The sequence below is a fragment of the Sciurus carolinensis genome, chromosome 2, assembly GCF_902686445.1.
Source record: "Sciurus carolinensis chromosome 2, mSciCar1.2, whole genome shotgun sequence".
Classification (NCBI taxonomy): Eukaryota; Metazoa; Chordata; class Mammalia; order Rodentia; family Sciuridae; genus Sciurus; species Sciurus carolinensis.
The window spans coordinates 168,582,513-168,596,701 of NC_062214.1; the positions used below are offsets into that span (position 1 = coordinate 168,582,513).

General features: G+C 43.4%; 1 protein-coding gene across 9 annotated transcripts in view; it reads left to right on the top strand.

The window, feature by feature from the left end:
* Positions 1 to 14,189, top strand: part of Susd6 (sushi domain containing 6) — a 94,249-nt gene that overhangs the window by 59,090 nt on the left and 20,970 nt on the right. The window contains exon 1 of one of the 9 annotated variants that reach the window (XM_047539565.1): positions 5,773 to 6,234. The exons of the other annotated variants lie outside the window; for them this stretch is intronic. Within the exon in view, the coding sequence (XP_047395521.1) occupies positions 6,174 to 6,234 (61 nt within the window). The 5' untranslated portion in view covers positions 5,773 to 6,173. Of the gene's footprint in view, positions 1 to 5,772; positions 6,235 to 14,189 lie in introns of those variants that run through there. 9 annotated transcript variants of the gene reach the window in all.

A 14,189-nucleotide genomic window follows, 5' to 3' on the forward strand; every position in this document is an offset into this window, starting at 1 on the left:
AACTCTGCTGTTAGGCTGGACAAGTCAGGGGACCCATAGCAGATTCAGTGGTGAAATCCCATGGGAATGTGTGCAGTAACCTCCTTGAGGGTCTGGTCCAGCCAGTCTTGCTGCAGAACAAGTACATAGCCCAGTTTGGCAGGATGGGATTTAGGCAGATGGACCTCATGCCAGCCTTCCTAGGCCCATCAGCCTACCTGTGATTCTTCTGGAGGCTGGTCTCACTGGCCTGGAGTTAGCGTGGAGAGTCCTGTTTTGTTCATATAACTTTGGGGTCGTCAGGACTTTCCTCCAACCCATGCTTTCTAGCCTCTGGCCAAGGTTAAAGGGCACTTCCATTTACCTTGCTTGCTTTCTTGCACAAGATCTTAAAGCCTGGGAGCAGGCGAAGGATATGCTGAGTCAAGAAGCTATTCCTTTCTCCAGTGGCAGCTATGTGGGCTCCCAGGCTTAAAATTCTAGAGATCTGGATGAGGTTTGAAAATTTACATTTCTACTGGGTTCTTATTAGAAGAACTTGGTAGAGAATTCAATAGAAATGCAGCAATGACTGTTGCAGTCTGAGGACCACACTTTAGTAATTACCAGTTTACACAATTCATAATTTACACAAACCTCTCTGACCATTTTAGAGCAAATTTTGATAAGGTGGGGACAGAGGGATGGCATCTTATACTCAGTGAAGAGAGAGGTGGTTCAGAATAGGAAGCTACAAGTTACCAACCTAATTTTAAACCTGGAAAAAGGCTGATGATTTAGTGTGAATCTGGCAGGTCCATCCCTTATCTTTTCAAGGTGATTTGGTACTTACAAACTATCCTATAGAGAGGAGCCAGATGTGGTCAGCTTCTGGGCTAGGTCACCTTGGGTGTCCCCTCCCTCCACTTACCTGTTAGGCAGCAGTGAGCTCTAAAAGACTCTTTTAGGGAGCCTTTCCTCAGCATTGTCTCTGTGGTATGAAGAACAGGAGCTTGAGCTGGGCTCCTGGGCATCAGCCTCAGCACCACCCCAGTGAGTACCTTACTTTGCTCAAGGGTGATGATGCCCTGGGCTCTTTAATTCTAAGACAGCTTCCTCCCCCATAGGGCCAGAAACTTCTGGTTGCTTGTGACTTGCTTTTAATTGTTTCTCTGGGTGAGAACTGTTGGTAGGCAGTACCATATCAGAATTCTATCCCAAGACTAGCTTGCTGCTTCCCTAATACCTGCCTCTGTCAGACCTCCCTGTCCCTTTCTTTACTCAGGATCATCACACTCCACTGCAAGACCACACACGCCGTGCAGGATGCCCAGGATTGTTATTTGACATTCTCTGCTGCCTGGGATAGTGCTTGGTTCTTTTTGGTATGCCTTGACAGAATAGGGGCTTGTATCCGAGCATCTCCTTTTCTTTCCTGCAGTTTCTCTCTTCTTAACATGGTCCGTTTGTTTGCCTCCTCCTGTTCATCCTTCCCCCCTTCTCCTTCCTCTGCACTCATCTTAACTCCTTGGCACTCTGGCAGAGCTGTCCATGTGTGTTGAGTGTGTTAGGGATTGAGGCACGCACAAGGTGATGACCAAAGACCCCTGCATAAGCCACCTGTGTGAAGGGTCCCTCTGGGGCTCTCAGTCTTCTTTCCCTTCTCTTTCCTGCCCACTTCATCCAGGATAGCTGTGAGTTACAGAATGTTTTGTCCTGGGGGAGTTTCCTGTTCTGCAGGTCAAGTTTGATCCCATATTTTGCGTTTATTTCCCGCTGGAACCTGACAGTGTTTGTATTGGCAAGCTAAAGGACTCCTGACTTGGAAGAATTAGCAGGCTATGCCTCAGAACCATTGTCTGGCCTTGTCTTTCCTGCCTGCGTCTGAAGGGGCAGAAGGAAAATTTCCCAGCCATCGTTAATTGTCACTTAGCCTCTCTGATCCAGACTGGGCAGCTTTGAGGCAGCTCAAGCACTGACTAGCCTGAGGTCTTTGTTGAAACAGGGAAAGACTGAGATTGATTTAATTCATTTTAAGTAAAAGCACAGGCCTTTTGATGATTCCATTAATTTCCTCTCTTCTGAACACCCTCCTGTTAGCAGTAATTTGAAATCCTAACTGTTCCTCATTTCCCCCACCACTCTGCTTTAATCTGACCCAGCTGGATACTGCACTGTTTCTTCATTTACTGCAGAATGGTTTGAAGCTGATTTTAATGTCTGGCTTGAGTAGTGTTTCCAGTAGCTGAGACTATTGCTGTACTTAAGTTCATACCCACTTGGGTCCTTAGTCTCGCTTACCTTGCTCCTTCCTACAAGGTTACTTGGTTCTTGGTGTGCTTGAGGTGGCAGCAGTGGGGGGATCCCATGAGAACTCTTTCTTGTCCCAAGTAGTATATGTGCAGGCTTTGCATCACCCTATTCTGGTGGGGAAGGGGTTACTAGTAATGAAAACTAGGGTTGCTCTACCACTGAGTTACAAACCCAGCCCTTTTTTATTTTTTATTTTTTATATTGAGACAATGTTTTGCTAAATTGCAAGAACTGTGATCTTCCAACCTTAGCCTCCCAAGTATCTGAAATTGCAGATATATGTCGCTATGCAAGCTTCATCACCTACATTTATTCCCAACATTTTTAGATCATCCAGGGTTTGCCTGACACTATCCTAGTACTGAGTATGTTCCTAGTACTTCCTCTGGGCCTGGGTGGAAATGCAGAGGTGAGATTCCAGTAGAGCAGTAACTACACAGAGACCTTAGGGCCTGTAGTCCCTGGGGTTGTCTGTCTTTCTGTGTGTTCATGGTTGTAACTCTTGTTTTCTTGTGTTTTTTCCTTTCTTGGCTCTAAAAAGGAATAAATAATATGAACCATCTCTTTAGGCCATGCTCTGATTTCTGTAGAGGCCTTAGTACTCTTATTCTTGGTGGTGTTTATGCAGAAGTGTTGGGAGGGGAGGCAGACATCAGCTGTTAACTACAGTCAGAGGTATAAAGCGATGCCCCCCTCCAAATAAAAATAACATTGCTAATATCCAAGATGTCTCATCTCTCTTGTTGGTTTTTCTGTCTCCAGCATCTTCTCCATCCCTCTCTCCACAAATCTGCTTTCTGCCATGCTGCCAGAATAACTCAAAATCTCAGACTTGTCATGATACGAACAAAAGAAAACAACCTCAGTTCTCACTGTGAGACTTAGGGTATGGTCTGTACAGCGTAGGAACATGACCTTAGCTGTGCTTTCAGTTTTCTACCCAGGCACCTCGTCGTTCCCTTTCTCTACCATGGCATGTGCCCCCAGTGCTTTGCTTATGTTGTTCCCTTTAACTCCATTGTTGCTCCCCAGTTGTCTACTGTGGATCTCCTTTTTGTCTCTCAGATCCCACAGAACTCTACAAAAATGAACTCTGAAAGGATAATTCCCTTAGTCTATTCTCTGACTCAGCCTTTCCAATTAAAATGAAGCCTTAGAGTTAATTTCTGTCTTTGTTTCATTTGTGGCTTTGTTAGCGGAAGAAAGCTTATACATCTCTACCCCTTCCCACAAGTTCCTTCCCCATAAATTCTATTTAAAGGACTGGTCCCTGTCATATGCAACACAATTCTTTGGTAGCTACAAGAGAAGGGGATTTCTTTTAGTGGTCAAGGAGCTGATGTATGCATGGTAATAAATGTCTCCCAGCATATCTTGCCTGCCGGAAGAGAATGCACTGAACAGGCTGAGGGAAACACCTAGTCCTTTCCCTTTTCCACCACCAATTCACTTATTACTCATTTAGAAAAATAATAAATTGGGCATCTGGCATATTTCAAAAGTGGCATATGAGTTGCATATATGTTAATGTTGCCTGCAGAAAGATCCTGCTCAGGGAAAGAACTCTGGATGGTGCTCTGTTTTTCTCCTGTAGCCTTAAAAAGCAAAATTTCGTTAGCCCTGGAAATCTGTTAGACATGCAAATTAGGCCGGTTAACTTAAATTTTTTGAAAGAGATTTATAGCAGATATTCACATGAAATTGAAGAAAGAAGGCTTCTGTTTGAGTGGTCACAGGCTAAGTGGCTTCTGTAAGAAGGTGGGCTGGAGAAGGGGAGGGCCCTTAAGGGGAGTTTGTTGGAGACTGACCTTTCTATCAAAGAAAGAATTAGTGTTCTTTGTCATCTTTTGTTAGTTCTTGAGAATGGTCATTGTAATATAGTTGGGGAAAGTAGGACAATGAAAGGAGGGGAAAATTAACCTCTCCTGTCTCTGTGATTAGGGAAAAGCAAGGATTTGATCTGTTGCACTTCGCCTTTTAGTCCACACAGTCTTGATGGATATGAATTCTCTATTCAAGAGACAGGTATATGCCTCAGAAGTGGGGTCTGAACCTTCACAAGTGCTATGTTACCAGGTTCAATTCGGTGTTGACTGTTACTGAAACATAGGTCTTCCTGAAAAACTCCTTTGTGGCTGTTGCTTTTCTTGCTTTCCACTTGAAGAGTACTGCCACTGTTGCTGTAATATTTGATTAGTAGTGGCTTTAAAAGTGAAATGTAAGGAATAGTTAGCTATGCCTTGAATTTTGAGTGGAATGATATGAATTTTATCCTTCTACCCTAGTTAGCATTTGTCCCCTACTCTGAAACTCAAAAAGCTGGTACATTTCTACTCCTTCTCCTCCCACAAGTTTCTTCCCCATAAATTCTTTTTAAATGATTGACCCCTGTCATTTTGTAACCCATTTCTTTAGTAGTTGCAAGAGAAAGGGATTTCTTTTTTTGTGGATGTAAACATCCTAATAAACTGCCTCTCAGCATATCTTGCCTGCAGGGAGGGAATGCAGGCAAGATGTATGTGAGAAAACAAACCTCATAATCAAACCAAATGTATGAAACACTTTAAAATTAACGCTCCCCCCAGTTTTTTTTTTTAAATGAGAGTGATTATTGCAAAAGGATTTTACCATTCTCCAATGGAGTCACTGTGCAATTGTATTTATTTATTAACTTACTTATTTTGTGGTGTTAGGGGTTGAGTCTGGTGCCTCATGCATGCTAGGCAAGCACTCTGCCACTGAGCTACATCCCCAACCCTGTAAGTAGTTTTTAAATAGCAAGTGCTCTGAGATATCTAAAATACGATTGCCTTTGCACCCAACTTCTAGATCACATCTGTCATGAAAAAGGAAGTAGGGGGCTAACCTCCCAGGAACACCTTAGACAGTATCAAATGCAGCATTTGATGGGGCTGGAACTCTGGCAGCTAGAGTTTCACATCTGCAGTAGGGAGCCGCCTCCATCCCCTGCAGCCTCATCTCTCCTTCCCTACACTACAGTCTTTGCCAGGGACTAAGGGCCTGGATATGAATTCCTTTCTCTCTACCCTGGCAGGAAAGCTGTTCTGTTGGTTTTCCAAGAAGACTTTTTTGTACTTGGGGGATTTTTTCTTTCCTCTTATGGGAAGTTGCTTCATCATTTCCCAAAAATATACTGTACCTCTTGTTTAAACAGGGTGTCCTTCAAGAGCTCTGGAGCCTGCAGCAGGGGTGGGGTGTTGTGAAATCCTTTGTTCAACGCTTTGATGCAAGCTGGAATGCAGGCTCTGTAGGCAGAAGTCTCAGAGTTTGCCAGGAATGGATCATGAGTGGAGAGCGGGAGAAGGGACTCCCTGAGAAACAAGAGCTAAGGACTTTTTAAGCCTTTGGATTCTCCACATTATGAAAAGATCCAGCCCTTTTGGATACAGTCTCCATCAGGTATTTGTCCAGAGCCTTAAACGTGCCCAGAATGGTGAATTGAGAAACTTATGGTACTCTGAAGAGGTAAGACCCATTCACACTAGAAACAGTGAACATAGTGTCATGCTCAATTGTGTAGAAATGGATGTTTTATTTCAGAAAGGAAGGAAATTCCTATAAAAGAGGTCACTGTATTCCTCCTTGCATTTGGATTGTGTTTGAGTTGATGGAAGAAAAAGTGGGAGGATATTGAAGGAGAAGAAAAAAGGAAGAGCTGAGAAGAGCCAGAAGACTGAGCTAAGACCAATGGTGGTGGCTTTGTGGAACTGGATATAGGAAAAGTTGAAAAAGCCAAAGTGCAGAGAGACATATTCAGCAGAAACACTGAGAGCAATAGAAGGAAACCGACAACCTTTAGAAGATTCCAAGAAGAAAGCATCATGAGGAAGATGTGTTCCGAGGGAAGGTTAGCCTAGGCAGGTAAATTGGAGTATGCCTTCATGCGGGCAGCAGGAGGGAGCCCCAGCTCTGTCGATAACTCGGAAGGAAGGCACTGGAAAGGTATGGCCTGTGGAAGGCTGCTGCGTTTGTCTTTTGTCTTGGGTAAGCCTGGTCTCAGTGGCTGTGCCAGCTTCTCTGACAGGACCTAACTTCCTCTGAGGCCAGAGGTTGTAACTGGCTGAGTACGATGAGCTGTTGGGCCACCCTGATGAAAGCTGTGACCAGGTCCCGTTTCAAGTGGAAGTGATGTCTCCTGGTGGACCCAGTGGGGTCTGGCCTGATTTTGTCATTGTCAAATGAGATTGGCCAGGGATTGCTGCCTAGATGCTGGTGATAACCAGTCACCTCCTACCTAGTGATCAGTAAAAGAGTGCTGTTTCCTTAAACCCTTGCCAGTGTTTGGGGGCATTACCTTCCCTTTGAGCCCTGTACCTTCTTGAAATTTCAAATAAGAAATTCTGATAACTTTGCATTATAAATAAAATAAAAGAGAATCAGTCAAAAGTATCCTTCATAACAGTATCTCACAGTTGGTATTGGTGAAAAACAATATTAGGAAAATAAATTTTTATTGAGAGAGATTTTTTCAGTGGGAACAAACAAGCATAAACATGTTATTCTTATCCCAAGATCTATTAATTTAGCATAGAAGTGTTGAAAGTAAATGATGCCAGCAGAAGGTACTGCCCACAGAAAATAAATGACAATTTCAGTTCTGGCTCTTGGGCCTGGGCAGGGCTATCAATCCCAATAGACCCATCCCGGGTGCCTGGCACAGACCCATGCGTGGCCTGAAGCCCTGGAAAGTGAGTGGTTCCTCTTTGGGGATCGGCCCAGCCCATTGCTGGGCTGGGGTGCAGGACGGGCCAGGTCTTCACTGCTAGCTATTCTCTGCCCAGGAGTTTGGGGCCCTTATGGTAGAAGAGGTGCTAAGGAGTAGCATTGAGTTAACATTCACTTTATTTACTGCCTTTAATGAAGACCAGAGCTTTCGTCCCCTTGTTTTAAAAGCTGCTGTTTTAGATCGTTGATAGACCATTCCGAGGTATTCGTTACCATCTAGTAACAGGGTGTCCCCTTAAAACATGCCTGACTTTTAGTGACTCTGTCCACATTGTGCAGAAGTCACAGTGGAACTTTTTAGTTTTCTCTTTCTGAGCTCGGAAGATTGAGGGTTCTTGGGAAGTGTTGAGGGAGGAAGCCGCTGCCAGAGTTCAGATTCCGTTGCTCTGTAGCATTCGTGCCCTTGGTGGACGGTTTCCTTCGGCTTTGCAGGGGTTTGACTGCAAGTACAAATGAATTGGCCCGAGAGTAGTATGGGGAGGCACCTTGATTCTGTTTACCACAGGCCAAGTTGATTCTGGTTGGGGAAGGAACTGTTCTGCTACTGATGTTAGTCTGCTGCATGGTCTGACTGGAGACATCTGTCAAGAGTTTTTAGGACCCTGATTGCAAGTTTGACAGCTGTTTTCCATCAACACGGCATAGGGGCTAGGGAAATAGGGATGAGCTGTCACCCTGAGTAACAGGCTGGTGCAGGTGCTGCCTAGCTTGACTTCCCTCAGTGCAGTGCTGCAAACTTCTGGACTCTGGATGCAGGCCTGGCCTCTGAAACACAGGTGTTGTGTACTGAGTGCCAAAGATTCTTGGTCTTGGACATGATCCTCATTTGCTTGTGGGCCTACCTAAGAATATATTTCCTCTAGGTTCTCCAAAATGATTCTGATCCTTTTGGGGATAGGAAAGTAAGGGGTTAAGGACCCTAAATTTAATAACCTATGAGGGAGTTCTGAAGGAACCTAGAACAGAACAGTCTACTTCTAAACATTTGTCTTAGGAACAACCTGTACTATGGTGCATTGTAAATTGACAGTCATCTTTGTAATGAATTTGGACTTTGGAGTGGCAGCGGAGAAAAAAACTTTTTAAGGGGTTGTGAGTTATGGCTGCCTACCAGCCAGTGGTACACTCTGAACAATGCCACCTGCTCCATCTGTGTGACTTGAATCATTTGGCTGAATTGAAATAGAAAAATGAAATTTCTGATGGTAGTTATGAGAAGGGTAGGTCTTTTAAAGTTGACATAATTGAGAGATTTTGGAATTCATTGAGCATGGGGAGGCAGTGTGTATAGAATACTCATTGACCAAGTCACTAGCCCTACTTAGCTAGGAAGAAGGAAAAAAACAATGAAAGGAAAATGTCAGACATGCCCAGATTACAGTGTTTTAAGAGGCAGGATATAAGCTGGACCTAGTGGTGCACACTTAGTAATCTCAGAGACACAGGAGGCAGAAGCAGGAAGATCACAAGTTTAAGGTCAGCCTCAGCAACTTACCAAGACCCTATTTCAAAATAAGATTTTTTTTTTTTTTGCGGTGCTGGGGATTGAACCCAGGGCCTTGTGCTTGCAAGGCAAGCACTTTACCAACTGAGCTATATCCCCACCCCCTCAAAATAAGATTTTTAAAGGGCTGGGAATGTAGCTAAGTGGTAAAGTATTCCTGGGTTCAGTTAACAGCAACACGCACATGCACACACACCAGAGGCAAGGTATATTGGGCATTTTGTGATTTTTTTTTTTTTTTTCTTTCTGAGTATACAAGCTTCATATAGTATGTAAATCTACGGTTTGACTTTGAGGGATCTTTTCAGGATAGGGGAGAGACTTCCTGGAACACGTTCTACTCTGGCTAAAAGTTGTGTAAAAACAAACCTTCTTTATAAATGTAAAAGACCCTTCCATAACTGTGAGTCTGTTTCCTGGGACACATTACATGTTGACCTAGTATCTCCATATATTGATGTCCCCCTCCATTATGTCTGTCATCTTTGTTCCACTTAGATACATTTATATGTCTAAGTGATTTTAAGCTGTGAGACAGACTTTTATTTAAAAGCCAGGCCTGAGCTGAGCATAATGGCACATGCCTGTAATCCCAGACTGAGGCAAGAGGACCACAACTTTGGAGCCAGCTCTGTAACTTAGTGTGAGACCCCTGTCTCAAAATATAAAGGACTGGCAATCTAACTCAATGTTAAAGTGCTCCTGGGTTTAATTCCCAATACACAACACCTCGCCCCTCTTTGAAATAAATAAAAATAAAATGAAAGGCTGGCCTGCTCAAACATTGCTAGCCTTCTCTACCAGGTAAAGCCTCAAGTTTGGGGAGTTGAGAGAAAATAACCACCAAAAAGTAAACCAGCTCTGAAGACTGTGAACTTTTCCATATTCTCTAGTCTCAGTCCCTTACTTTGTGGGTATAGCATTATTATGTATGTACTTTAAACAACACACATTTTAGGAAAATGAACTGACATCCCACACTGGGTTACCATTATAATAGAAAAGAGGGAAAAAAATCTCTAATTATAGCAGGCCTCTTCCATGCCTGGCTGGCCACTGCATGGAGTTGATAAGCATACAGAGTCTTTCATATTGCTGTTACAACATGTTAATTAAGAGAATTCAGCTGTGGCACCAGCTGGGGATGTCTGGCTTTGTGGAAGATTGCAATTAGATGCTTTATTTTCTATTTTCTTTTTCCCCTTTCAACTTTGGTGGAATGCCTTTGAGTAGGGGCTTTTAGTCTCAGCAGTATAAATACTTTAATGTGCCTAATTATGTAATCATACAGTTATACTCCTCTGTGTACATACACGTCATTTTATGGATTCTTACCCTCTTCTAATACATGAAACATTTAGCCTGCTTTTTGGCTGGAGCCAGACTCCTCTGTGCATTGCGCAGGAAAAAGAGAACCAGAAGTGTTTAGTGACTTTTCCTCTGATTATGTTCTGCCCTTCTTGTCTCCCCCTTCCTTATTTCATGAACAATAGCATCTCAGTACTTTCTTAGCAAAGTCAAGGTAATTTATAAACGATTGGATTTATAATAGTCTGTCTTTCCACTAATTTGCAAATGCAGTCTTTCAAAGTGTGTAGTGTTACTTTTCCCAGTCCTCTGTTCCAGGCAGGCATAGAGCGTGAGGCTGGATTTGAGAGCTCTGCGTGCAGGCACAATGCGACCCATTGATTTCTGGCATTCAACTTGTGCATAGAGGACCTGTGACCCCAGCTGTTAGAACCAGGACCTGGGAGCAGCTGCTTTCTGGGATCCAGTTCTCCAGGGATAGACCATCTGCTGCCATGTGAGAGAATCCTGGGAAAGAAAATGATCACAAGACCTCTTTGTGTTCCTTTTCTTTGCACCAGCTCCTCCTGTTTTTTTCAGTCCCCTCTCACCTAGGAAAACGTGAGAAGCAAGATGAATCTGTACTGCAAGACACATGATTTCCCCGTTTTACTTTCTCCACTCTACCCCACCAGCACATATCTTCATTGAAAAATACTGGTTTCCAAGGTAGGCAGGCAGACTTCTATGGCTGACTTCTTTGGCAGAATTAGTTCTATAGAGCAGAATTTCATTTTATTGTTTATGAATAACATGGCTTTGCAATTTAGTACTGGAAAGGTCCTTAACAATCCCATCTCATGGAGAAGAAACCCAAGATTTCACATTCTTTAGCCTTGTATTCAGGACCTTCCCTGGCGCCGGATTGATTTTCTAAATTGCCATTTATTTCCTGCTAATCCTGGAAACATGCTACTTCCCACCACAAACCATCTCTTGCTTCTCTGCTTTCTTTGTGCCTTTTATCTCCTACTGATTTGTTCTTCCCTTTCTCCTTTATCCTGTGGTCACAGTCCTACTTCCCCTCAAGTTGGAGTTCTGTTACCATGTCTTCCATCTCCTCTGGCCTCCTCCCCATTGTGTTGATCCTTCTTCAGAACCTCTAGTGACCCATATTGATTCTTGTTATATTCACTTACTAGACAGGAGGCTCTTAGAGAATAGGACCGGGGACTGTTTTTCATCATTTTCCTTCATCTTCCTATTGTCTACTGTAGTGCTTTGGTACTGAGTAAACTCTTGTCAAAAAAATGGAAGAATAAATGTACTCCTTACTCTAGAAGATTGACAAAGTAGATATTATATGATTATATATTTATATCATTATAACTTGGTTTGGGCTCCTTAACAATACCCCCAGAGATACTGAAGTCTCCACAAGGACAGACCCTGTATAATTTGCTTTAGAATTTCTAGCTCCACGCTGGCACATAATAGATGCTCAATAGATACTTGACAGTTTAATGGAGGAATTACTGTTAAGAAAGTGAACAAAACCCAAAGACAACTAGATTAACACTTGTAAATGTATTTTACTGTCTTTTGGGTGAAAGTTATATCCAGTTTTTAGAGGGTAAGAAATTAGAGTGCCGGGTATAGCGGCGTACACCTATAATACCAGTGATACAGGCAAGACCTGTAGTCCTGGCAGCTTCAGCCACCGCCTCCCAACCACTAAAGTACCCATAACCTTTTATTGTCCCTTTTATTCATTGTCCCTGTCTTATGGCCGGGCCATAGAATGTAGGGGATCACTGTGTGCCCTTCTCTAAACCCATAGAATGTAGGGGATCACTGTGTGCCCTTCTCTAAACCCAGTCTCGTCTCTTTGTTCAAAAAAGAACAGTTGGACCTCTGTGCCTCTACTACTGGTGAGTGCTTTTCAAAAATGTGGTTTTTACAGGGTTAGGTCACTGCCTCAGCGGATCTGTGGTCCAGCCATAACCTGTGTTTAGCAGTGTTTCATTCTTTACAACAGCCCAGGCCTCTGTGAGTAGCAGTGGCCTCTTGAGCACCTGCGAGAAGCAAACAGTGCCTGGCTCACAGATACTACCTGGCAGCGGCTGTTTATTTGGATCTTGGGCAGAGAAGCTCAATGATCCTGTATGTGGCTGAGTGGCTCACCCCCTGATTCCAGGTCACATCCCAGTTCTGCATTTAGTGTCAGCCTTCTTTTCACATACTCATCTTAGAAAAATTGTGTTCTCAGCTGAAAATTACTCCATGTCTTCTAATTGCATCTTTGGTATCTGTGATCCTTAAATATCTCCATTTTTTTGTAGTGAGCAGAGATTAGTGAAAGAAGTGGTCCTTTTCCCTCCACTTCTCTGGGAAAATGTAGTCCACTGAGACATGGACCAAGTCCTGTGTGCACAGGTGAACTCCTTAGTCTGTATTCTTCTCTAGACAGGAGTTATAGCAGCTTTTGTCCATGTCCCCTGCCCTCATAATTTGCAGGTTTGGGGATAAATGCCCAGTAACGTCTGTGATCAAGGAGCTCCCCTGTGGCAGGGAGAAAAGCAAGGCCAAATTCAAATCCAGACACTGTTACTCAGTAGCCATGAGACTGGAAATCATCAGTAAAGTTTTCAGAGCCTTGGTTTCTTCATCTGAACAAATTGAGTCTTATACCATTTTCCTTGTAGTGTGGGAGAACTGAACATGAGGATGATTTTGAGGAACCATTGTAGTACCTGGTGATATATATTAATTCTCTTCCTCACTACCACCCATTGGAAACTTAAATGTTTCCTTCTTAAAGGCCTGCTGTGTATGCTTGGCACTGGCCTTGGCATGAGGAATTAATGTTAGATGGAAGAATTGGAAATTAAACCACAACTTTGACCTTTGTACCCAGAAATCCAATCCTTGTTTAAACTCTAAACCTTCAGTTAATTGTCATCAGTTTATAGTTACCCTCTGAGGTTGAATGGTGTCTGAACAGCTAACTGGGGTCCTCCTTCAGGTGGGGCATTCAGAGGGCACAGAGCACACAGCTGAGCATTCTCTGTAGATGATAGGGTGAAGGAGATGAGACCAGGTAGCCATTGCTGGTAAGGAAAAACTGAACTTCCTCTGCCTTCTCTTAACCCTTCTTGCACCCTTAAGGGAAGCATGGTAACATTTGTTAACATACACGTAATAGCCTAGCTCCCTGGTTTTGTGGTCATCCCACCCTCCTGGTGGGTAGAGGTAGGGAATAGCTATAGGCTATACTTTTTAGGTCAGTGTACTAGGATGGGGGTGGCTTTAGCACTGAGTGGCCCAGGCCTGGACTTGGAGCAGCAGGATCAAGAGGTTATCCTCCTTCCTGCCCCTCCTTTTAGCAGTCATGATAGTGGGAGGGGAGGGGCAATCAGTCACAGCCTGTTCCCCTGGGGTCCCTGAGCTGCAAAAACAAGGAGAGGTGAAAGGTTGACACGCCATATGGAGGCCATTTGTCAGCCGAGAGCAGCCTGGACTGTATAGCCAAGAAGGGAAACGGGAAGGGACTGTTTCTTGCTGAGCTGGAGTAAGGGGAGAGGAAAGAAAGATCTTCCTAAGTGCACATCTTGCTCGGTTTTCTGCCTGCCTCCTTTCCAGATACCCAGATATTCCTGAAACAGTCCTTTTTCTTTGTTTTTGCCAAAAGCTTTTGCCCTACACCATTCCAAAAATCAGAGACAAGGGTTTAGTTTGCTATGTGAAAATAAATATAAAAATTTATCAGTACCTGTACATGCTAGGAATGATACAAGACAGTTTCACATGTAGTTTTATTATTTTGAATTTCTAGCTTCATGCTGGAGAGCATACTCATGAATCTAGGAATTGCTGTTGAAGAGTAAGGCTCAGAGAAGACAGAGAAGATATAGGCTACAGAACTGGCTCTGGGTCAAACCATATTCATCTGTCTGACTGTGCATCCCAATCCTGTTAGGAACTGTATTAACTTCCTTTCCTTTCCCCTCCCTCCCTTCCTTCCTTGCTTGCTTTCTTCTAGCTTTCATTCTTTCTTTCTTGGATTGAACCCAGAAGCATTTTACCACTTAACTACATCCCCTGCCCTTTTTATTTTTTATTTTGAGAAGGGTCTTGTTAAGTTGCTGAGGCTAGCGTTAACCTTAGGATCCTCCTGCCTCAGCCTTTCAAGTACATGCATCTCTGCGTCTGACTATAAGAAGTGTAATTTTATGGTTAGATACCAATTTAGAGAATACAAGAAATACCCTGGAGAGGGATTCTCTTTGCCATTGGCTACTATTGACTCATCTCAAATTAGAAACTATTGTGTCCCATTGTAGTTACAAACAACACAATTTTCAAGTAGGCAAAATTTTGC